This window comes from Drosophila pseudoobscura, chromosome 2 (assembly GCF_009870125.1).
Source record: "Drosophila pseudoobscura strain MV-25-SWS-2005 chromosome 2, UCI_Dpse_MV25, whole genome shotgun sequence".
Classification (NCBI taxonomy): Eukaryota; Metazoa; Arthropoda; class Insecta; order Diptera; family Drosophilidae; genus Drosophila; species Drosophila pseudoobscura.
The window spans coordinates 24,040,326-24,061,370 of NC_046679.1; the positions used below are offsets into that span (position 1 = coordinate 24,040,326).

The window sequence follows — 21,045 nt, forward strand, 5'->3', positions numbered from 1 at the left end:
CTTCCAATTTCAGTTCTAATTTCTTCAATTTCCGCTTTAAAACCCCTTTACTGTTTGTTCTCCCTTGATAATTGCACTGAAACAGCCTCTCTTGCTATAGATCTTTCTCCCACAAATCGAGTGTTGTCTATGCCTGTACTCACTTACACTTGCCGTAACACAGAACAACCTATCCACATGATATCAAATACAATACCAGTTATACACACACAAACACACACATATTATATATCTATCACAATTTACCAGATCGATAATTAACATGTGTTTTATTTTCCCAAATGTGCAGGTGAGACCATGCTATCACCCCTTGTGATGTGCGGGCCGCAGGGCCTTGAGTTTATGGTTCCGGTTACACTCAATATACCCCACTGTGCCGGACGCACAGCATCGCTGGGCCTGGCCCTGAAGGCTACCGACAGCGAGAAGAACCTGCACACCGAGTGGGACAACATTGATCTGCCCAGCAATGCTGCTGCCCACACGGTCTCCGTCAAGGTGGATCACTTCTAATCAAGGCGGCATTCGGCATTCGGCATCGGCATCGACCTTCGGGCTGCATTAAGTTTCATAGCATAACCACTCATCCATACGAGAATACACTTAGCTAAACACACACCTTCGAACGAAATTGTAAATAGATCCATAAATATATTACCATTAGGTTTAGGCCACGATTCCAGGGCTAGGAGGAAACTGAAACTTGGGCATTGCTTATAAAATAATTAATTTAATTGAATATTGTCTGTTAATTGTGCCTTTAAGTGATCGTTTGGCTCTGCCTTTGAACTAAATACTACATAAATGTCGAGCTAGAAATACATACATACATACATGCGAGAACACACAGAATCGAATGCAAATGATACATACATACATATATCTGTATAAAGCGACTAGAAATTATTTTTATGTCAAATAATTTGATTGTATATTTTAACGCGATTTATTAATATGTATTTTATAAATTTACATAATTCTAATGCATTTTTTTTATTGATGTATTTGACATAAAATTAGCGATTCAATTCGCATAGTGTTTCGACCCACGACCCCATTTACATATATTGCATTCAAATTGTTAATTGTGTGCAACTATTGCATGCTGCAGTTATACATATACCATATACATTTATAAATCGTAGATATATCCTTAGAACCTACATATACACACGCCTGTATAACCAGAACAACAAAATATAATATACAAACAAATATTTATACACATTTTTGTATTAAAGATTATATACACAAACACGTGGAAAGCTTGGGAATAAATAAAAGAAAAACAATTAGAAAAGAAATCTCACACAAATAAGTACATATATGTCTATTTTTGTACCATTTTCTTACAAGGATCAAGGAGAGTGCCGGATGATTCAATGAGCCAAATATTGGTGTAAGCGAAGTTTTGCTGGAACTTCACGCTCACTGTTCCCCAACATGATTTCCAGGAATGTTAGTCTTCACCAGTCTGTATCCTCACGATCCTGGGAAAGTGGGTTCTTTGCCAGTATCACCCTGTTTAACCGAGATATAGCCTCCGAACGTTTGCCTTAAAAAACATCAAAATACTAGTTTTCCTTGCCGATCTGAGCGGTTACATCATTGAAATTGTCAAAAATCGACCGGAATATCATAGCCGAAACTTTGATGCCGATCCAACTTTATATTTTGTATACGTATGTAAAAAACTTGCACAGAATATATATGAATGTACTATATCTTTAGGTATAAGTGCAATGCTCCACAACGAAAGCCAACAAAGATATCGCAATATCACTTTCAATCTTATAGATAACATAACAGTTTATGCTTCTAGAGACTTGAACAATAAAAATACAATTACATAACTAAGCGAAGGAAACAATTAAACAGTCTGTTATCAGTCTGTCCTCCATCGATTTCCTATGTGGCAGGCGCGGCTGTTACTGCTATTGGAGCTGTTGGAACTGTTGGTGCTGCTGGGGCTGATGCGGCTGCCGGGGCTGATGCGGCTGCTGGGGCTGCTGGGGTAGTTGGTGTTACTGCCGAGCTGGTCATTGTCGTTAGAAGCACCTGCTCGGGTATTACGGACACTGCCTCCTTCACATAGCCATATATGTGTTTTCGCGTATCGTTTACGACATCGCGCACCATCGCCTTAAAGAAGTTGGTGTGCAGCGGCGTCTCCGCATAACGCTCGTATTGATCCAGGGAATCCTGCAGCTTCAGCGTGAGGTCATAATTTTTGCGCACCACATCGAGTATCTGCTCTTCCGTGGGCGTTGACAATCCCTGCTCGGCCAGCCACTCCTTGATCTTGTTCTGAAAGTGCTTCACTATGGCTAGGATGTTGACCAGGGAATTTAGTAGCTTGATGACATCGTCTTTATATTCGCACTCTCCCATCGTTGTGTAACGCAAAACTGAAAAGAAACGAGACTGTTAGTCATTAGGCCTAAGGATCGAAACCCATTGAGCTTACCCATCGCATGAATTTCGGTAAAGACCTTCTCCTCGCGATTCAGTTCATAGTAGAGCTCATCATAGCTATTTGTGGTGGCCAAAAACGTATCACCGTAGGTAATAAATAGGTTAAAAATATTCACCACTTGCAGAGACAAGTGAAATATATTGCATTTCTTGACCAGCGTCTGTTCCTGATTGACCAGGAAACGTAGCAGCCCAATCAACGCCGACCACAGCTCCTTCCAGGGATAATTGAGGCGGACACGACAACGCTTCTGATAGCACAGAATGCGATGGATCACACCAATGCACAGCAGATACAGTTCCATGGGAAACTTTTTCATTAAATGCGATACAATGAACTCCACCAATAGGTCGAGCAGGGTGGCAGCCAGGGGCTGGGACTTTCCCACACGATCCACATTCAGCTTGCGGTGACGCATCTGGGCCCGATGCAGCATCACCTTAAAGGTGAGATTACTGTCGTGCATCATGGAGTTGGCATACTGATCCTCCGAAATGCAGGTGAGTATCAGGAAACACAGCTTCAGATTGGCAATGCTCGACTCGTTCTTGTTGTCCTGCATCACAATGGAGCAATATTGAAAGACAGCCACCAGCAGATTCGTGGGATACTGCGTTATGTCGATGATCGGGGCATTCGACAAGTCAGGCACGGGCTGAGCTAGACTCAAGGTGTTGCTGGGCGAGGGCGGCGCACTGGACTCGGCCTGGGTGTGGGCCAGTGTTGTGATAAAGTTCCGGTTAAGATGCACTGCCTCGTAGAGGGCCAGCAGCAGGCCATTGTTGGCCTTGATCTGCTGCACTCGCTCACAGCCCTCGTCCGAGACAAACATGTTCCCCACAATGTTCGAGAGCGACGAGAACCAGGATGAGGATTGGACATTGTTGAGGCTCTGGATGTACTGGCGGCAAAAGTCAATAAGCGATTGTGATATCATTTGGCCATATCTAAAATTAAGATAATTATTATCAGAGCATTAGTTCGATATGGCGCGTCCACGTGGAAAATTTGTAGACATACCCATTCAGGGCCAGCTCATCAGCCAATATAGACAGCTGCACCACATACGGATTGGTGGCCTCGTGCTTCCGATAGTTGACCAAAATAGTCAGTAGTATAACAATATCATGTCCGTGCTGTGTACGAAACGTGGGATCGCTGAGCAACCTTACAAAGGCATCGAACATACTGTGCATCATCAGATGCTCGAAGAGCGCATTCTGATTGACATTGTCGGTGCCCGTGACCAGGACTTGCAGCAGCTTAAGGCACATGAAGCGGGCATTCTCAGTAACATCGCCCAGTAGGATGCGATTGCAATACTGCATCATTAGCTTAAGCCATTCGTCCATTTTCTCATGGCCAAAGATCTCATTGACAATGTTGAACGGCGGGTCCGTATTGGATTTCTTAAAAATGCCATAGAAAAGGGAACACAGCGTTTGGAGGCTGTTGCACAAGCGCTTCGGATGATCCTCTGGAAGAAACAGCGGTAGTCAGAGCGCGATTCATTGATAGTTGGTCCGATTTACCAGTGTTCAGCATTTCGATGCATTTTTGAAACAACGTATTGAGGTTTGGCTTCACCACTTGCAGCAGTTCGCTGTTTAGCTTCCCGATTTCATTCTCCAGCGCCTCAAAGTTCGGTTGCAGCAAAAAGAACTCATTCCAGAACTCGGAGCTCTCCGTGCTGGGATCCTCGCCACGGAACAAGAGCTCGTATATGTACACGACCTGTTAATTAATTTAAATTTAATAAAATATGCAAATGGGTGTGGGCGGGTCAGATTTATGGGCGAAGTGAACCTTCTCCTTGGGGCGTTTCGTTGAGCCGCTGCCGCTGCGTTTTCGCGAGGTCATGATGGCTGAGCTGCTGCAAGTCCGTTGCTTTGGGGTGTCCACTGTGCCGGCCTTGATTTTAACGCCAATATGCTGAATATGTACGTGTATTTGGCAAATTAGTCTTCTATTTGCTCCCAATATTTATTCTTGCTGGCAATTTGAGCCATTGGGGCCAGTCCCTCAGAAATATACCGAAAAATATACCGTCTCATTTTCAAAAAATACTGATGAATTATTCAAGTTCCGTCGTACATATTCCACGTTTTTGATATTCCGTCGAGTATTACTTGCTAGATAGAAGCCTCAGCGCTGCCCACATAATTTTACCAGATTAATAGATCAGTTTTTTTCTTGACTGGCTGGTTTTAAATACTTGACTTTAATTGTTTTTGCCTAAATTTTTGTGTTTCAACAACAATACACCGCCTCGTCTGATGAAAAACCGAACGTAGCCCACTTAAGCCCCCTTTATTTAAACAGTTCAATTACTGGAGGTAAATGGTGGAAAATATTAATGATTGTAAATTCTTCCTGTAGATTCATGCCATCTTTCCTCTGAATTTAACCTGAACTGCGCAAAAATGATTAAACTTTCATTATTTTCCGAGGAAAATTTAAAAATTTTCGTTAATCGTTCTCCGTCAAGGATTGGAAATATTACCACATAGATAGAACATTTAGCCATGCCCACCTACTTTTATCCAATTATTTAACCTATCTTAAAAATTTTCTTTTATTGGACCACCGGAATGTGCATATGAAAAATTTGTATAAAAGACTCGCTAGAATATCTCAGCTATTTTTAAGCGCATTTTGGGCGAAAGATATCGTCGTGAAGAGGAAGGATAGGATGGATCCATAGGAAGAATTTTCCCTCTCGCCTTTTTAAATAGAGTGCGGTTAAGAGGACTAAGCTCTTTTTTTCAACGGTTTATTACGGTATATTTTGAGAATAAGAAAGTATATTTCGGTATATTTCTGATTCTGAAAATCTGTCAACACTGCTCGCAGCTGTTCCTAACACGCAGTAAGTCGTGCCCGTGTGTTTTCGAATTTCACAAGAACTGTGCTACAATTTCTATCGACTTTTACTGAAAGATTTATTGCAAATTAGAGATGTCGCTGGTACGAAACTCATCCAAATTGCTGGTGTCTCAGCTGAAGCGTGTGCAGAGCGTCCCCGTGGCATTGTATCACGAAAATGTAAGTTGTCTTCTGCTTCCACCCGGAAGGTTCTTTCGTAATAAATACTGTTCCATATAGTATTTTGTTTTCGTTTTGGGAGACAGCGCGTTGCTTGCGGCACGCACATAGATAACAATGATAAGGGAATAACCAGCCTTTTTCTTTATCTTTCCCTTTGCCGCCAGGTCGTTGAACACTACGAGAACCCACGCAATGTGGGATCGTTGGACAAGAAGGACACCACTGTCGGCACCGGTCTGGTGGGAGCACCCGCTTGCGGCGATGTTATGAAACTGCAAATCAAAGTAGATGATAATGGAAAAATCATTGATGCAAAGTTCAAGACATTTGGCTGCGGCTCGGCAATTGCCAGCAGTTCTTTGGCCACCGAATGGGTCAAGGGCAAGTCCATTGACGAAGCTGGTCAGCTGAAGAACACAGACATTGCCAAGGAGCTGCGTCTGCCCCCCGTCAAGCTGCACTGCTCCATGCTGGCTGAGGATGCCATCAAGGCCGCGTTGGCCGACTACAAGGTCAAGCAGCAGAAGAAGGCTGCCAACTAGAGAGCTTGTAAACCGAATCTGTGAATGTAGTCGGAGCGTATTCAATAGGAAACGTACATATATAAAGGAACCACTACTAAAAACAATTATGAGTAATCTACAATACAATACAATATAATATAGAGTATTTTTGCATTAGATCATAGTGTGAGGTGCTCTGTGAGTGGTAAGTGTATTCGTTTGGTAAAGCACTCGAACAAACTGATTAATGTTCTGATTTTACAGATTGGTCGAGTGACTGCTGATAAGTGAATAAGGAAGTAAAGGATGCGTTGAGCGTTTGAATGATTGTCTAAGAGTGTGTTTTAAAAAAAAGAAGATCTAATTGTATTGCTAAATTTTCTGTTCTGTTCTGCTAATATAGAAACCTTCAATCGAAGAGTAATAAACTGTTCCCGTTGGAATAAAATAATATGAATATAATTTATTGCACCTGTTAAAACGTACAAGTCATTAAAAATCGTTTATCCACTGGAGGGGGTGTGGTGTTCTTAGGAGAGGCGCACGCTCACTCCACCGCCGCACTCGCCCTTTGACTTCATCTCAAAGGCTGAAAATTAATAATTAGATCTATAATATCTGTAATATTATATATCTGTGAGAAACTTACGATCATCGGCATGCTGGCAATTGTAATTGGACATCACACACGGGCTACCAAATGTGAGCAGGCGCTCCTTGCTGCTGTTCTTGGACTTGGCACAGACCGGCTCGTAGTCATCGCCGCAGGAGCGCTGGCAGCTATTGGCCTGCTTCTTCGTGTCCTTGGCTGGAACAGCCAGGGCAAAGGCCAACAGGCACAGGGCTAGATGCATGAGAGATTGTTATAGCGTTAAAGACCGCGTGAGTACGATAGCTTTACTATATAGGTACATATACAAATGTGTTTACCTAGAAAAGCAAACAGAGCGAAACGCATTGTGTATACAAGTATTCGAAGATTCCCAGAAAACTGTCGCAAAAACCGGCTTGGCTTCGAGTCGCGTTAGAATTGAACTGAATTTTAGACAACGAGATTGATCAGCTTTATATACGAGGCCGCAGCTCAAAAGCCCAGCTCTCGCGAACAATAGCCGGACCGACCACCACATATACAATACAGATGTATATAGCACGTATATATGTACGAAAATACTTACCATTTATATGATCTATTGTGCTGATGAGAAGCTCTCACCTCAACCCACACACAAAAATTGATGTGTACGAGAGTATTAAAAAGCATTCAAGTAAACATAGAGTGCACTTGGCTGTGTTTTCGCCGGGGAGATATGACAATGACGGGTCAACAAGATGATAATGATGATGCTGCTGCTGCTGTTGGTCAGCAATTTGGATAGAATAGATAATGGGTTTGATCAGGCTGACTACGAGTATGGGCGGTTTTTGCTTGTGCGACACGCGTCGATCGGTTTGAAGCGGTTTTCATCACTCCAAACTACATACAATATCCGTAGATACATCTATGGAAGAGGATTACAATTATAATTGGTAATACTCGGGAGAATAATGAATTTATAAGAATAAGCAACATTCATTAGCGGATATCTTAGGTATATTAAATGTAAGCTTGGCCATTATAGTTTTCGGATCATTGTATAGTAGTCATGTAACCCAGTGACAATAAAATTGTGAGGGCGTTAAGTTCAATTGGAACGTCAATCAGACATTATACTGACCATAGAATGAATCCCCCCTCCTAAGCTTAATGAAAGCAGGCTGACAAAATAATTTTGGATCAACCCACTGTTATTTATGTCAATCATGAAATAGTTCTGTCTAATTAAGTTCCGTCATTTGCAATGGGAGTATAAAGTCGATAAGATGGCTAAGTTTTATTCCAAAAATTAAAACGCATTTGTATTTCCTTCCTGTTGGGTATTGGTTCGAGTCCTTCGCAATAGACCCTAATGCTTCACGATATCCCTAAATCGTTCAATATCTCGTGCACACAGAGAGGACAAACAGACAAATCAACTTCAAAAACAATAAAGTGTACGACCTGTTGTCCCTGGCTGGCGGCAATTTATTTTCAAATCTTTAAATTCACCACAGATGGTGGTGACTTTCTTTCTATCGGAATTCTGTACCTTGTATAAATATACCTTGTTTATAGTAACAGTAGGGCAACTCCTTAAATTACATTTTGAATCTAAACTTCGACTTCGACTCTGTAAACCATTCCCATTTAGCGCATAAACTTGACCTTTTAGGGGTTCCGCCCAACCTCCTAAGATGGATTTCTAGCTATCTTTGTTCCAGGTCTCAAAGAGTCCTCTTCAAAAACCGCCTCTCCTCAACAGTAAAGGTTTCTTCGCATTCACATTCGCATTCTCTTTCAAAACATATCTCTTTGGCGAAGAAGGATATTTTAGAAATAAGGAAATATTTGTTATTTATGGCGCCAGTACATGCAGAAACTTGTTAGTCTCTGTTTTAAAGCTATCACAACGATATTTTGCAGCTTATTGTCTTTTTACAGAGATCAAGAATTGGTATCGGTATCAGGATATACATAAATCATATCAATTTAATAAAATTTCTTTATATAAAATTAACGAAACAAATGCCAACCGGCAACAAGTCTTAAGATACAAGCAACATTGAGGTGACAACACTGCGACTGTTTCTTTAACGTTTTTATTTAATCCTTTTTTTAGAAAAAATTGCATAGGAGCATGGACTAGAAACTAACCAATCTTGTAGAAAATGTATTCATCAATGGGATTAAATTATGTGGGAAGAGATATCTACATTATTCGAGGGAATATAAAAAACGAGGCATATGTTGATTATTTACGGTATATTTTTAAAATGAGACGGTTTTTTTTGGTATATCTCTCAGGGTCGGATGGTATATTTTATCGTTCCGCGGTCACACTCAGGGTGACTGTTTACGGTATTTTTAATACTTTTTGGTATTTTTTGAGCCGACGGCCATCCATTAAATATCATTTTCAGCGGTATACAGAAATCCGATAAAAGCAAGTATTAAGAATAAGCCAGTCCAGTAGAAAATTGATTCAGAAATCATATACAATTATCTGGGCAAAACTGAGAGATCTATATAGCTGGGAATATTCGACGGAAGATTAAAAACGAGTATTTATTGGCGAATAACCGGTTGACAACAATGATTACCGGCAACACTAATTCTCATACCCTAGGGGAAAGAATGTTATAGAATTGAGAAAATGTTTGTCATCCCAGGCTCCGTAGGTATCAGGATCGAGAAAAATATATACAAGATACTAATTATGTACTTGAATATGTCTAAAGAATATAAATTTGGGAAAAGGTCTTTATAAATTACGTTTCATCTTCATATGAAATGAACGAAATAGGGTATACAAAGGTCTATGCGCGCATCATGTGATAAAATACCAGCAACATTGGGGCTGTTTTTAGTGTTGAACTATTTTGTTTAAACCTTGTTTTCGTAAAAATACAATAAAAGCAAGGATTAAAAACTAGCCAGTTAAGTAGAAAATTGATTTATCAATGGCCTAAAATTATGTGGGCAGAACTAAGCGTTTTAGTTAGCCAGAATTATTCAACGGAATATTAAAATTCAACAACAAACTGTGCTGAGGGTTCTATATTCTACGGAATATTACTCAAAGACGAGGAAATTTTTGAGCTGTGCGGTTGGTGTGCGCGGAACGTCGTCGTGAATAAAAAAGGCGAAAAAACCGCTGCTCTCGAAAAATAATTTACAAGTACGAACGATTTTCATCTGGACTGCAGAAATAGTTAACAAAATTAATTGTCATTTTTGCGCGATCATATGCGTGTTTTTTGTTGGTGTGCGTGAGCTAATGCTTTTGTTTTGTGTCAATATGTATTAATTATAATTAAAATATATTTCACGGCGTAAGCGAAAAAATTGTAATTTTGAAAATGAGTGGAGCGGAAGACGACGAGAAGCAATAAGTGAAGCGGCTTCGTGGTGACGCTTACGGAACAGAACAAAAGCAATCTGGTGAAGAGGGGCAGAGCAGACCCACCACCAATACAGACTCGAAAAAATCTGACAAAAACTAGATACGCAACCAAAGTGCAAATTTAGAATTCCATTCCTATTACAAGTTCATGGGAAAGTGCTTGCTCCGCATTGACGGGGATACGGGGATACGTGGAGCCCCAAGGTGTGCAGCCCGGTGATAAGTGTAGCGCTACACTTGGCAGCGTTTTGGATGGCAGAAACATCACGTTAAATGCATTCAGCGCACACACAGACACGCGGGCAGGGGCATCATATCCACATATCCACATCCCGGGCGCAGGTAGCCGCTGCGCTGCGACTGAGAGCGACAGTCACCACAGTTGGGTTTTGTTTTATCTTCTCGGTGACCCGCGGAACAGAGGCGTAGCTCTGGGCTGTCGCACACGTGGGATTCGGCAACCCCTTGGCAGGCGAGCCACTGTCGCGACAGAAGTAGAAGCAGGCGAGGCGGCGTTGTGGTGGATTTCCTCACCCGGTTTTGGGGCCCAGCAAGTGATGTTCATATGGGGTGAGGCATATTCTCACGGCTTGTGTGCTCACAGTCGGTCTGAGAGTGCTCTCACCTCACATGATTATAGCTTGCTGGGGCCCAGCAGCAGAGCCCCAAGTGTGTTGAGTTTCGCTCGTTGGGGCCCGACCTAGCTCTGCACGCTATTTGTTCCGTTCGTTTCTTCAGTTTCGTCGGTGTGTGGGAGTGAGCAGGCTGCTCCGGTGCGCTCTGTTCAGTGTAATGTAACGTCGCTATTTTCTGTGTGTCTGTGTTTCTGTGACTGTGCCCCCCTCCGTTCAATTTGTATGAAGTAATAAACGTAATTAGTTTGTTAGTGCGCTCTTTGGGGCGAAAGACAAGTGACAGCAGTAGCAGCAGCAGCAGAAGCAGGCAGATTGCAATCTGCATGAGAACGATACTAAATGCTGACGCATCTTCTGATTTTCCGTACATTTTGCAGTTCAGCACGGGATTAGATAGAGCAAGAGCAAGAGAGAGGCAAAACAAAAAAAAAACAATTACACATTAATTCGTCGGAGTGGAACCGTTTGTTATACATATATCCGAATCGGAAATCGGTATCGGAGTGCTGTGCTGCAAGTGAAGTAACGTTTTCTATAAACGATTTCCGTGGCGATGTCCACCGCCGTCGAAACGGGGTCGTCGCCAGCCAAAAGCAACAACAATGGCAACAGCAGCGGAGGCGGCGGCGGCGGCGGCAATGGTAATCCCAGTACCAATCCGAAAGGTGTTCAGCGCCGTCAATTGGTGAGTACCCCGTCTGTCAGTGTCCCACTGCTCAATTTTCCCATTTCCCCCATCTATCAATAAACTGATAAATAAAAAAGCAACAACCTATAGCAATTATTGATAAGGCCCCCGGTGCCGCAAGATGATCATTAGTTGTGGAAACAAACGTAAAACTCATCATTAATCTATATAAATAAATTGCATGCTCACTCTCTTCGGTCTTCGGTCTACCCATTCTCCCTCTCCCTCCTCCTCCATCTCGCTCTCGCTCCCGTTGAGCATTGGAGCTCAACTGATGCCTCATGACCAAAAGCAATGAGCTTTATTTGCCATATTTGCTGTTTGTTATTCTCCTCTCCACCTCTTCTTCTTCTTCTTCATCTTGTTGGGGTCTGGCTGGCTGGTGCTTGTTATTCTCTTCTCTACCCTTTCAGAGGGTACGTGTACTTTGTCGCAAAGTTTCAGTGCAATGAAAAAAAGAATTGTTGACCCCTCATCTGCTTTGCTCTATTAATTAATTCTCGAATCAATTTAATATCGAATGTTTGTATGATTTGTGAGAGTATCTCAATTATCGGCTAATGGGAGGCCTATTCTGGCTTGGCATTTCGTTTTCGTTTTGCTATGCCTTTGACTTTGCTACGGTGATGTGGTGTGATTTGTGTGTGTGTCTGTATGTGAGAGCACAGTGTGGTGTGTTTCTTCGGTTTCTATTTCGTATCGTAGATAACAGGGCATTGTTGTTGTTCTTCTTGCCCCAACATATTTACATACACGCCAGCGTGTGATGTGAAGGGGGTCTGAAGTAATGCTGACGTTGACACTGCTCTGGGCAGAAGCCGATAACTGATTTGATATCTTATAGTCGAAAGAGACTCTGATTAGCAACCGAACCGAAATTGGATCAGAGCAACAGCTGTTGCCCTCGGCACCTCGACACCGCGACACCGCACTTGTCGCAAGAAAGAGATCCTATGTATGCCACTGCCTTTCCTCTGTCGTTGTCTTTATCTCTATGAATATTTAAGTGCGGAACGCAATGTACGCCCCATTAAAAATGTATAGAGCAGGGCAGAGCAGAGTAGAGCAGAGCACAGCAGGCATAGAGCATGACTAACCCCCAGAGGGGAGCAAAGCACATGGCAGCAGATAAGGGTCCGCAATTAGCACCTAAATAGAATACATTAGGGCCCCCAGGTGGCCCAAACCAATTGATGGGGCGGGAGGGCGGTGGGGGAGTGAGTGACGCCACCATGAAACCACTTGACTGGATTTGGATTTTGGTTTCTTTCATCCACATACGCACATACGCACACACGCACACACGCACACACGCACACAAACATACGAAGACATACAGATGTACCTGATGCCGGACACCAAAACAAGCTTTTCGGCCAGAAGTAGCAGCAGCAACAGCAACCACAATGAAAAGCCACTAACACAAAAAAAATCATTTAGAACATGCCAAACAAGTTTCCAGTGTGTGGCAAGCTGCTCAAAAAGGATATACCAGACACACATACACAAAAAAACACACATTAACTCACAAACGAATACTCGTGCAAACGAGGGCAGAGCCGCATCCATGTTTTATAGATTTTTCATTGCGCTTCCCCACCCCCTCCCCAAATACTCTCCACGGCGGCGGCCAAAATAAACGCAAAGCAAAGCAGGAGACATATTGTTGTTGTTGCTGCCTCTGCCTCTGCTTTTCCTTTGGAGCAACAGTCGTGCTGCTTCCCGGCGACGCTGCATCACCACAAATGCAGTTCTGTATAATAATATGTGTGCGCGTTTGTGTGTGTGTGTGTATGTGTGTTGCATATGCAAAGTGCATGCGCACAGAAGAGAGACAGCAACAGGAGATGGAGCTATAGCTGGGGCGGGCTTTCAGGCCTGCCTGCAGCCCCGGACAACACAACACGATTCCCATTGCCCTTTGCCAAGTGCCGCACGGAAATTGCCAGAAAACACGAACGAGCGAGCGGCCCCAACGAGAATGTGGTTAAGGAAAACTCGAAGCCGAAGGCCCCATGATGCGTCGTCCATGGCCCCAACCAGCCCAATGAAAACGAAATGACGAGCCCCACAAGCTTTTATATACGCTGAGCAGAGCAGAGCAGAGCAAAGGCAGCACAGCGGTGGAGGTGTTGGCGGCAGCAGCAGAGAAGAGCAGAGCAGCACTCGGAGAAAGTGATGGCGCGGGCCGATGGGATGGCAGAAATAGAGAGAGACGAGAGAGTGTCCCACTCGATACGGTGTGGTGAAGAGAGGCATTCACTTGTGAATCATTTTTTGATGGCGTCAGCAGAGAAGCCAGCGGTGCCGCCGCCCTCTGTGGGGAGTGGAGTATATTTATAGGCATTTATCGCTGCGCTCCGGCTTTTTCCGGCTCTCGGGGTCCCAACAGCTTGCTTTGGTTCGGTTTTTGCTTTGCATTCAATAATGTTGTTGTCTTATCCCCCCTATCTCTATCTCTCTCTCTTGTCTCTTGTCTCTTACAGCGCGAGCGCAAGCAGCGGAAGCTCTACCTCGACGAATGGTCGTTGGGCGATGACGATGGTGAGGGGGCGCGCGGTTTCAGTGTTGCCGAGAAGCTCGAATCTTCAAAGTTTGCGCAGTCAGGGATGGTGCGGGAGATGCGCGGCTGCGATTTAACCGTCGCGTAAGTATATCAATTATTGTTTACGGATTGATCATCGATCAGCCGTACTTAGCGAGAGCAAACAAGGGAGATTGAACGAAATGTGATACAGAAATTAACGAATAGCAAAGTGAATAGGCGGCGGCAGCACAGATTAAGCTAATTTTCCATTCTTCACCCTCCCCCAAAACCCCTTTTCAGATTCCTGCAGCAACATGGCTTCAACATACCCTTACTCTTTAGAGAAAAGAACGGGTTGGGTCTCCGCATGCCCGATCCGCAAGAGTTTACCGTGGGCGATGTGCGGCTGTGCGTGGGATCGCGTCGTCTGCTGGACGTGATGGATGTGAACACACAGAAGAACCTCCAGATGACGATGAAGGAGTGGCAGCAGTACTACGAGTGCCCGCAAAAGGATCGATTGCTGAACGTGATCTCGCTGGAGTTCTCGCACACGCGACTGGATCGCTTTGTGCAGAGCCCAGAGATTGTGCGCCAGATCGACTGGGTGGATGTAGTATGGCCCAAACAGCTGAAGGATGCCCAGAAGGAGGGCACCAATCTGCTCGGCGGCATGATGTACCCCAAGGTGCAGAAGTACTGCCTGATGTCGGTGAAGAACTGCTACACTGACTTTCACATTGACTTTGGCGGCACCTCCGTCTGGTATCACATCCTCAAGGGCAGCAAGGTCTTCTGGCTGATACCGCCCACCGATCGCAACCTGCAGCTCTACGAGAAGTGGGTGCTGTCCGGCAAGCAGGCGGACATCTTCTTCGGCGACACCGTGGAGAAGTGCGCCCGCGTCTATCTGACGGCCGGGAACACCTTCTTCATACCCACCGGCTGGATCCATGCCGTCTACACACCCACCCAGTCGCTGGTCTTTGGGGGCAACTTCCTGCACTCGTTCGGTATCGTGAAGCAGCTGAGGACGGCCACCGTCGAGGACATTACAAAGGTGCCGCAGAAGTTTCGCTACCCCTTCTTCACCGAAATGCTCTGGTATGTCCTCGCTCGCTATGTCTACACGCTGCTCGGCCACTCGCACCTCGAGGGGGAGCCCTCGGCCAGCGAGGCAGAGATGGCCGCTCGCCCGCACATCCATCTCACGCACTACGAGCTGTTCGGGCTCAAGGAGATCGTCATGTATCTGTACGATCTGCCGCCGCAGAAGAAGAATGTGCCCAGTCTTGTGCTGGATCCCGTGGCCCTCATCAAGGATGTGCGCACACTGGTGGAGCGGCACTGCAAGGACCAGCAGGATCAGGCCGTCACGGGCATGTCCGTACTGAGAACGGCCTCCGAGGAGCAGGCAGGTTTTCACCTGTACGACCGCACAAGGGTCAAGCAGGAGATCAAACAGGAGATTGTCCGAAAAAATGCCGAGGTAATCCGCGAACAGCAGCAGCTCGAGGCGGGCAGGGATGGCGCAGTGGCTGCCTCCGGTGCCGTTGTGGCTGGCATTGAGTACAGCAACGGAGTCCTGAAAAAGGAGCAACTGGAGAATGGCGCAGGAGCCACTGGCCAGGGCGGACCAGCACAACCAGGTGGGTTCTCGATCACGATATTCCTTGTGGCTCACATTACTATCTCCTGTTTTTAGCAGAGGCCACCTTTGTCCTGCCCACGGATACACTAAAGTACCGCCCGCCCAAGAAAATGCATCTGGCAAATGCAGTGGCAGCGGCAGCGACCAGCACCAGCACCACCGGTGGATCAGGAGGAGGACCATCCGTTGGAGGAACTGCAGCAAACAGCAACAGTCTACCCACTGGGGGTGGGGGAGGTGCAGTCACAGGCAATGCCATCAGTGTGATTGCCACGTGCTCCAATTATAATAATTTGAGCAGCAGTGAGGCGGCATCCCTGGACAACAACTGTGCCTCGCCCGGGGATGGTGCCAAGCTATCGCCCCATCTGACGGGCACCGGCCAGCCGAGGCGACGCCGCACGCGCTGCAAGAACTGTGCCGCCTGTCAGCGCTCCGATTGCGGCACCTGCCCCTTCTGCATGGACATGGTCAAGTTCGGTGGACCGGGACGGGCCAAGCAGACGTGCATGATGCGCCAGTGCCTGTCGCCCATGCTTCCAGTGACCGCGCAGTGTGTCTACTGTCATTTGGATGGATGGCGCCAGACCCCCGTGTCGCCGCAGACCAAGCAACTGGCCACCGTGGACGGTCCCTCAGCTCTGATGGAGTGCTCCGTTTGCTACGAGATAGCCCATCCCGATTGTGCGTTGTCGCAGCTAGACGGCACCGAGGACGCAGCCGATGCTAAGGGCATAGTCAACGAGGATCTGCCCAATAGCTGGGAGTGTCCCAGCTGCTGTCGATCCGGCAAGAACTACGACTACAAGGTAATGTACATATATTTGAGCGTTTCCTTAAGCAAAACTAATGTCAATCTCCTATTCGTTCCCCACAGCCGCGGCATTTCCGGGCTCGTCTGAAATCCTCCGAGGTGCGTCGCGTCTCCGTTTCCCATGGCCCTGGCGGCGAAGCAACAGGCCATGAGGGCACGAGCAGCTTGCTGCCGCCACCCGTCGGACAGTACACGGACTTCGTGTTCACCAGCGAATCGGAGATGGAGTCTGGATCGGCGGGTGGCCACGTGACCCACTGGAAGCATGGCATGAAGCGGCACCATCAGCTGGAGGTGAAGACCGATCGGAACAACAGCTGCGACACTCCCTCCCCGGGGATATCACCGAATGCGGTGGGGGGGGACAAGGTGAAGCGGCGCAAGAGCGACGATGGGACGAGCGTGAGCAGCAGTATGCAAGAGAGCAACGATGCCCCATGCAATTCATCCATTGATGGTGCAGCGGCAGGCGGAGGAGGAGGAGTGGCGACAGCTAGTGGCGGGGGCAGTGGTGGCAATCAGTGGAGTGGCGGCAGTGGCGGCGGAGGCGGAGGTGGCTCTCGTAAGAAGAACTCGATACGGTCACAGTTGGCCCAGCAGATGCTCAACAACTCGAATCGAGTGCTCAAGAAGCCGCAGTATGTGGTACGGCCGGCAGCATCCAGCAGTTCGTCCGGGAACAATGCCAGCGGCGGAGGAGGCGGCAGCAATGGCATTAGCAATGGAACAGGCCAAAGCGGCGGGGGAGGCGTCGGCTCTGGCGGGGAGCGCGGTGCCAATGGCAGCGGCACGAGCGGCTCCAATGGCATCAACAGTCTGCATCATAGCAGCTCCCTGGCCCTGGACGCCACCGTGCTGAAGATCATCTTCAGGTATCTGCCGCCCGAAACTCTAGTCACCTGCTGCTCGGTGTGCAAGGTGTGGTCGACGGCTGCCGTCGATCCCGATCTCTGGAAGAGCATGAACTGCTCGGCGCACAAGATGTCCGCGTCCCTGCTGACGGCCATTGTGCGGAGGCAGCCGGAACACCTCATCCTTGACTGGACGCAGATAGCCAAGCGGCAGCTGGCATGGCTGGTGGCCCGCCTCCCAGCTCTCAAGAATCTCTCGCTGCAGAACTGTCCCATCCAGGCAGTGCTGGCCCTCCACACCTGCCTATGTCCGCCCCTCCAGACGCTCGACCTGAGCTTTGTGCGGGGTCTGAACGATGCCGCCGTCCGGGACATACTCTCCCCGCCCAAGGACTCGCGGCCCGGCCTAAGTGACTCGAAGACGAGACTGCGTGATCTCAAGATCCTCAAGCTGGCCGGCACAGACATCTCAGACGTGGCCGTGCGCTACATCACGCAGTCGCTGCCATATCTCAAGCACCTGGATCTCTCCTCCTGCCAGCGCATCACCGACGCCGGCGTGGCCCAGATAGGCACCTCCAACACGGCCATTGCTCGCCTGTCGGAGCTCAATCTGAGCGCCTGCCGCCTCGTCTCCGAAAACGCGCTGGAACATCTGTCCAAGTGCGAGAGCCTCATCTGGCTGGATTTGCGACATGTGCCCCAGGTGAGCACACAGTCGGTGATACGTTTTGCGAGCAACTCCAAGCACGATCTGTGTGTGAAGGATGTGAAGCTGGTGGAGAGCAGGCGGCTCTCGACCTCTGTGCGGTCTGTGTCCCTCGGCAGCAGTTGGCATGACTAAAAGGACTCGCAGGGACAGGAAATATAGAAACATAGGAATAAGACAGCCCAAAAAACCTACAATTTAATGTTATACATTAGATATATATACATATATACACATTAGACCCTGCACTAGATTCCCACTTCCCGATCCTCACCTTCCACACTCCCGACACGCCACAAAAGGGAATGCCAAAGAGAGCCGCGAGCGTGCCCTTTTGCATAATGTATTTATTATATAGATACTACGATATATGTATGTACCCGAATATGTGCAAGCTAGTCAGCAGGTTCCGGGGGATCAGAGTTCTCTCGTACGTTTGCTTACAGCCTCTTCTCCTTTACACTCTCGTTTCCTATATACGTATTCCGTATGTATTCCCAACGATCAGTAGACCAATCAATCCTCCTCTCAGTTTCCGATCGAACGCACACCCACACACAACTCACAGTTTTGACATAGCGTAGTGATTAATATTAGCATTCCCCCATGACGGTAAATACATTTAATCAGTGTCATATAATTAAGGCATGTCTAGAACTAGATCTAGATCTAGAGCAAGCAAGAGAACAGCACACACGGCTTTGTCTAGCTTAGAAAGTAGAGATAGGGAGATGGAGAGAGAGGGGAGGGGGTCCTACTACGTTTCAGAACTACACATAAAGATGGGGTCCATCCTACATGGAATATAAATGTTTCTATCTGATTGGCTGTCCACACCCGAATTATCATCGAAGGCCCTGCTGTGGAGGCACTGCTTAAGAGTGAAATCAATTGATTTAGTCCCGTTCTCCATATACGTACATATACGTATATCTGCCTTATTCACGTTGATGTCAACCGATTCCAAACGATTTGTCGTATTTTCGCGTCCCTCTTTTCAAGCGCTAATATCGCACATAGTGGATAAGTCCTTTCTGCCCTGCCAATGATACCCAAATCCCAATCCGCCTCCCCGTAGCAGTTAAATTAGTGATAAAACTGTGGCTAAAAAAACACACACACATACTTATCTTTAAAGTTTTACAGCATTATATTAAAAATATAGAATAATGTTTCAAGAATTATCAATCGTATCTCTGTTCGACTGGCATCGCATGCCATTTAGAATTATCCAAAATTGGAATCAGACAACGGATCTATCGTATTTGTAAAAGTGGAGCCGAAAAAGTTCGCAGCTTCCAGCAATCTCCTAGTACTTGGCCGATTTGTATTCGGGTTCATCGCCTCCGTCGCGTCCGCCACCGCCACCACCATCTCGGTCTTTGGGCATTTTACGCTTTTGTATGATGGTCTGAAATATGAACAAAATATAAAGTTACAAGGCATTGCCATTGGGGGATGTCCAAGCAAAGCCGCACCTGAATCTTCTGCCACTCCCGATCCAGTTCAGCCTTCTCGTTCTTTTCCGTCTTGTTTTTGCGCGTCTTGCGGCCATCCTGCATCTTGACGCCATACTGGAAGGCGGCCTTGGGCAAGGCCTCCTTGGTGCTCATGTAATCAGAGTACTCCTCCTGCGTGTCAAAGTCCCAGCGGCCGATAGGACCCTTCTTGTTGCCCAGATCCATCTTCGTGTAGTCCACCTCATCGTCCGAGTCGTCGATGGCGTCGTTCATCTCCTCCAGGCCCGGATAGCACTCGGCATAGCCTTCTGGTTCGTTGGCGAATCGCGAGGCCATTGCCTTGGATATCTTCGGGGGTGGCGGTATACTGGTTATGACCGGTTCCACGGTCTCCGGCGGGGCATCGCCAAAGTACGAGTTCTGTCCGGCAGCAGGCTTGCTGGCTGCGTCCGCACCGCCAGGGCGGGCGTGCCGATCCCCACGAGACTTGGCTGTCGGCTGATAGTCACCCACATCGTCATAGATGCTGTCCCCCAGAGGAGCAGCGGGCTTGCCTCCCTTTGGGTTGGCACTGGCACCAGCACTGCTGATGCCCGGTTGGGTGCGCACGCTCTCCATATCTTTCTCGTAGAAGAGGGGCTTGTCCTTGTCACGCTTCTTGTTCTTCTTGTTGCGACCGCCGGCTCGCAGGTAACTGAGGATCTGAGATAGCTTGTTGATTACAATGTCGTTGGTGGTGAGCGTGGCAATGTCCTCTCGCGACGCCGGCACCTCGAACTTGGATCGCTTCAGCGTTGTGGGTATATCCGTCTCGCCCAGCTCGTCGTCCAGATCGATGACATAGGCCATACGACCGGGAGCAAAAAGCTCGTTTCGGGGCACCTCCTTGGAGCGACGCGCCTGCACGAGATTGTAGATGTTGCGCGCCAACGAGCCATTGATGGCGTTTATGTCCTCCGACTCCCTGCGCTCAGCCTCCAGTTGCTCGGCGGCAGCGGCTGCCTCCGCCAACTTCTCCCTGGCCAAGGCGGCAGCGATTTCCTCCTCCTCGGTTTCCTTTGAGTGAAGCTCGGAGCGCACTTTCTGCAGCAGGGCGTAGTCGAGACCCTTCACCAAGTGAGTATGCTGTATATCACCGCCCAAGAACTTGGACTCCTGGATGATGCGGCGTCTCCGCTCGGCGGCATCGATACCCGATTTCATGTCGGGGGCTACGGCACGGTAGGCATTGGTACTCCCTCCATGGCCGGGTGTGCTGGCGGTCGTGTAGTCCGGATTGGCATTGTCACGACGCTCGCGAGCCCGGTCCCTGTATTTCTCCGACAACTCCAGCAACTTGACATCCTCCTGCTTCTTGAGGGCCGCATAGAAGTTCTTCTTTTTCCGCCTCAGGTCGTTGCGCTCGCTGCTGCTTTGGGTTTTCTTCTTGTCGCCCGCCACTGAGGGCGTGGCAAAGGTAGCTGTGGCCAAGGAGCCTCCCGCACTGCCCGTGCTGGATCCGGGAGGCGGGGCCCGTGGCGTAGCCAGCAGCTTACGGAAGTCATCGTTGGTGAGACGCACGGACGGTGGAGCTTCCAAGTGGGCTTCGGACATGGTCAGAATCCGCAAACAAGCAAAATTACCAAAAAGGAAAAATCTATATTTTTGCAGTTTTCCCTGCTAGGGTTACCAGGCCACGTTAAAAAATATCTATCGAATAT

At 47.4% G+C, this 21,045-nt stretch overlaps 6 protein-coding genes across 16 annotated transcripts in view; 3 read left to right on the plus strand and 3 right to left on the minus strand.

Moving 5' to 3' along the window:
- Window positions 1-1,257, plus strand: part of pyd (zonula occludens-like protein polychaetoid) — a 115,386-nt gene extending 114,129 nt beyond the window's left edge. For 8 of the 9 annotated variants that reach the window (XM_015182467.2, XM_015182469.2, XM_015182471.2 and 5 more), the window contains one exon: window positions 290-1,257. In XM_015182467.2, the coding sequence (XP_015037953.2) occupies window positions 290-513 (224 nt within the window). In that variant the 3' untranslated portion in view covers window positions 514-1,257. The remainder of the gene's footprint in view (window positions 1-289) is intronic. The other variant, XM_015182472.2, reaches the window with a different exon arrangement.
- Window positions 1,258-1,608: 351 nt separating this feature from the next.
- Window positions 1,609-4,528, minus strand: LOC4802627 (armadillo-like helical domain-containing protein 3). Its single transcript, XM_001359474.5, has 5 exons — window positions 4,283-4,528; window positions 4,009-4,210; window positions 3,497-3,953; window positions 2,468-3,423; window positions 1,609-2,408 (listed from the first exon to the last, which is right to left on the minus strand). The coding sequence occupies exons 1-5, from the start codon at window positions 4,334-4,336 to the stop codon at window positions 1,909-1,911; spliced, it is 2,169 nt and encodes a 722-aa protein (XP_001359511.3). The 5' UTR covers window positions 4,337-4,528; the 3' UTR covers window positions 1,609-1,908.
- Window positions 4,529-5,329: 801 nt separating this feature from the next.
- IscU (Iron-sulfur cluster assembly enzyme) lies at window positions 5,330-6,374 on the plus strand. Its single transcript, XM_001359475.4, has 3 exons — window positions 5,330-5,521; window positions 5,689-6,232; window positions 6,292-6,374. Exons 1-2 carry the CDS (start codon window positions 5,435-5,437, stop codon window positions 6,064-6,066), a joined length of 465 nt encoding a protein of 154 aa, XP_001359512.1. The 5' UTR covers window positions 5,330-5,434; the 3' UTR covers window positions 6,067-6,232; window positions 6,292-6,374.
- Window positions 6,375-6,470: 96 nt separating this feature from the next.
- On the minus strand, window positions 6,471-7,086 carry LOC4802629 (vasotab). Its single transcript, XM_001359476.4, has 3 exons — window positions 6,958-7,086; window positions 6,677-6,871; window positions 6,471-6,616 (listed from the first exon to the last, which is right to left on the minus strand). The coding sequence occupies exons 1-3, from the start codon at window positions 6,983-6,985 to the stop codon at window positions 6,558-6,560; spliced, it is 282 nt and encodes a 93-aa protein (XP_001359513.1). The 5' UTR covers window positions 6,986-7,086; the 3' UTR covers window positions 6,471-6,557.
- Window positions 7,087-9,599: 2,513 nt separating this feature from the next.
- Kdm2 (Lysine demethylase 2) lies at window positions 9,600-19,066 on the plus strand. 3 transcript variants are annotated; one of them, XM_015182475.2, is made up of 6 exons: window positions 9,600-9,872; window positions 11,023-11,330; window positions 13,820-13,980; window positions 14,161-15,509; window positions 15,566-16,320; window positions 16,389-19,066. In XM_015182475.2, exons 2-6 carry the CDS (start codon window positions 11,199-11,201, stop codon window positions 18,018-18,020), a joined length of 4,029 nt encoding a protein of 1,342 aa, XP_015037961.2. In that variant the 5' UTR covers window positions 9,600-9,872; window positions 11,023-11,198; the 3' UTR covers window positions 18,021-19,066. The 3 variants fall into 3 exon arrangements, with proteins under 3 accessions (XP_015037961.2, XP_033232325.1, XP_015037962.2); XM_033376434.1 differs by having other exon boundaries at window positions 15,569-16,320; XM_015182476.2 differs by having other exon boundaries at window positions 9,600-9,785.
- On the minus strand, window positions 19,012-21,004 carry beag (IC cytokine homolog beag). Its single transcript, XM_001359478.5, has 2 exons — window positions 19,364-21,004; window positions 19,012-19,296 (listed from the first exon to the last, which is right to left on the minus strand). The coding sequence occupies exons 1-2, from the start codon at window positions 20,936-20,938 to the stop codon at window positions 19,195-19,197; spliced, it is 1,677 nt and encodes a 558-aa protein (XP_001359515.2). The 5' UTR covers window positions 20,939-21,004; the 3' UTR covers window positions 19,012-19,194.
- Window positions 21,005-21,045: the final 41 nt, after the last annotated feature.

Excerpts from the sequence above, each read along its gene's own strand:
- LOC4802627 (XM_001359474.5), bottom strand. The coding sequence starts at position 4,336 with ATGACCTCGCGAAAACGCAGCGGCAGCGGCTCAACGAAACGCCCCAAG. Across the intron at positions 3,424-3,496 it reads GATGAGCTGGCCCTGAATGG|ATATGGCCAAATGATATCAC; the intron begins GTATGTCTACAA and ends TCTTAATTTTAG. Across the intron at positions 2,409-2,467 it reads TACCGAAATTCATGCGATGG|TTTTGCGTTACACAACGATG; the intron begins GTAAGCTCAATG and ends GTTTCTTTTCAG.
- IscU (XM_001359475.4), top strand. The coding sequence starts at position 5,435 with ATGTCGCTGGTACGAAACTCATCCAAATTGCTGGTGTCTCAGCTGAAG. Across the intron at positions 5,522-5,688 it reads TGGCATTGTATCACGAAAAT|GTCGTTGAACACTACGAGAA; the intron begins GTAAGTTGTCTT and ends CTTTGCCGCCAG.
- LOC4802629 (XM_001359476.4), bottom strand. The coding sequence starts at position 6,985 with ATGCGTTTCGCTCTGTTTGCTTTTCTAG. Across the intron at positions 6,872-6,957 it reads CGCTCTGTTTGCTTTTCTAG|CCCTGTGCCTGTTGGCCTTT; the intron begins GTAAACACATTT and ends TCATGCATCTAG. Across the intron at positions 6,617-6,676 it reads TTGCCAGCATGCCGATGATC|CCTTTGAGATGAAGTCAAAG; the intron begins GTAAGTTTCTCA and ends ATTAATTTTCAG.
- Kdm2 (XM_015182475.2), top strand. The coding sequence starts at position 11,199 with ATGTCCACCGCCGTCGAAACGGGGTCGTCGCCAGCCAAAAGCAACAAC. Across the intron at positions 11,331-13,819 it reads GTGTTCAGCGCCGTCAATTG|CGCGAGCGCAAGCAGCGGAA; the intron begins GTGAGTACCCCG and ends TGTCTCTTACAG. Across the intron at positions 16,321-16,388 it reads GCAAGAACTACGACTACAAG|CCGCGGCATTTCCGGGCTCG; the intron begins GTAATGTACATA and ends CGTTCCCCACAG.
- beag (XM_001359478.5), bottom strand. The coding sequence starts at position 20,938 with ATGTCCGAAGCCCACTTGGAAGCTCCACCGTCCGTGCGTCTCACCAAC. Across the intron at positions 19,297-19,363 it reads GGGAGTGGCAGAAGATTCAG|ACCATCATACAAAAGCGTAA; the intron begins GTGCGGCTTTGC and ends TTCATATTTCAG.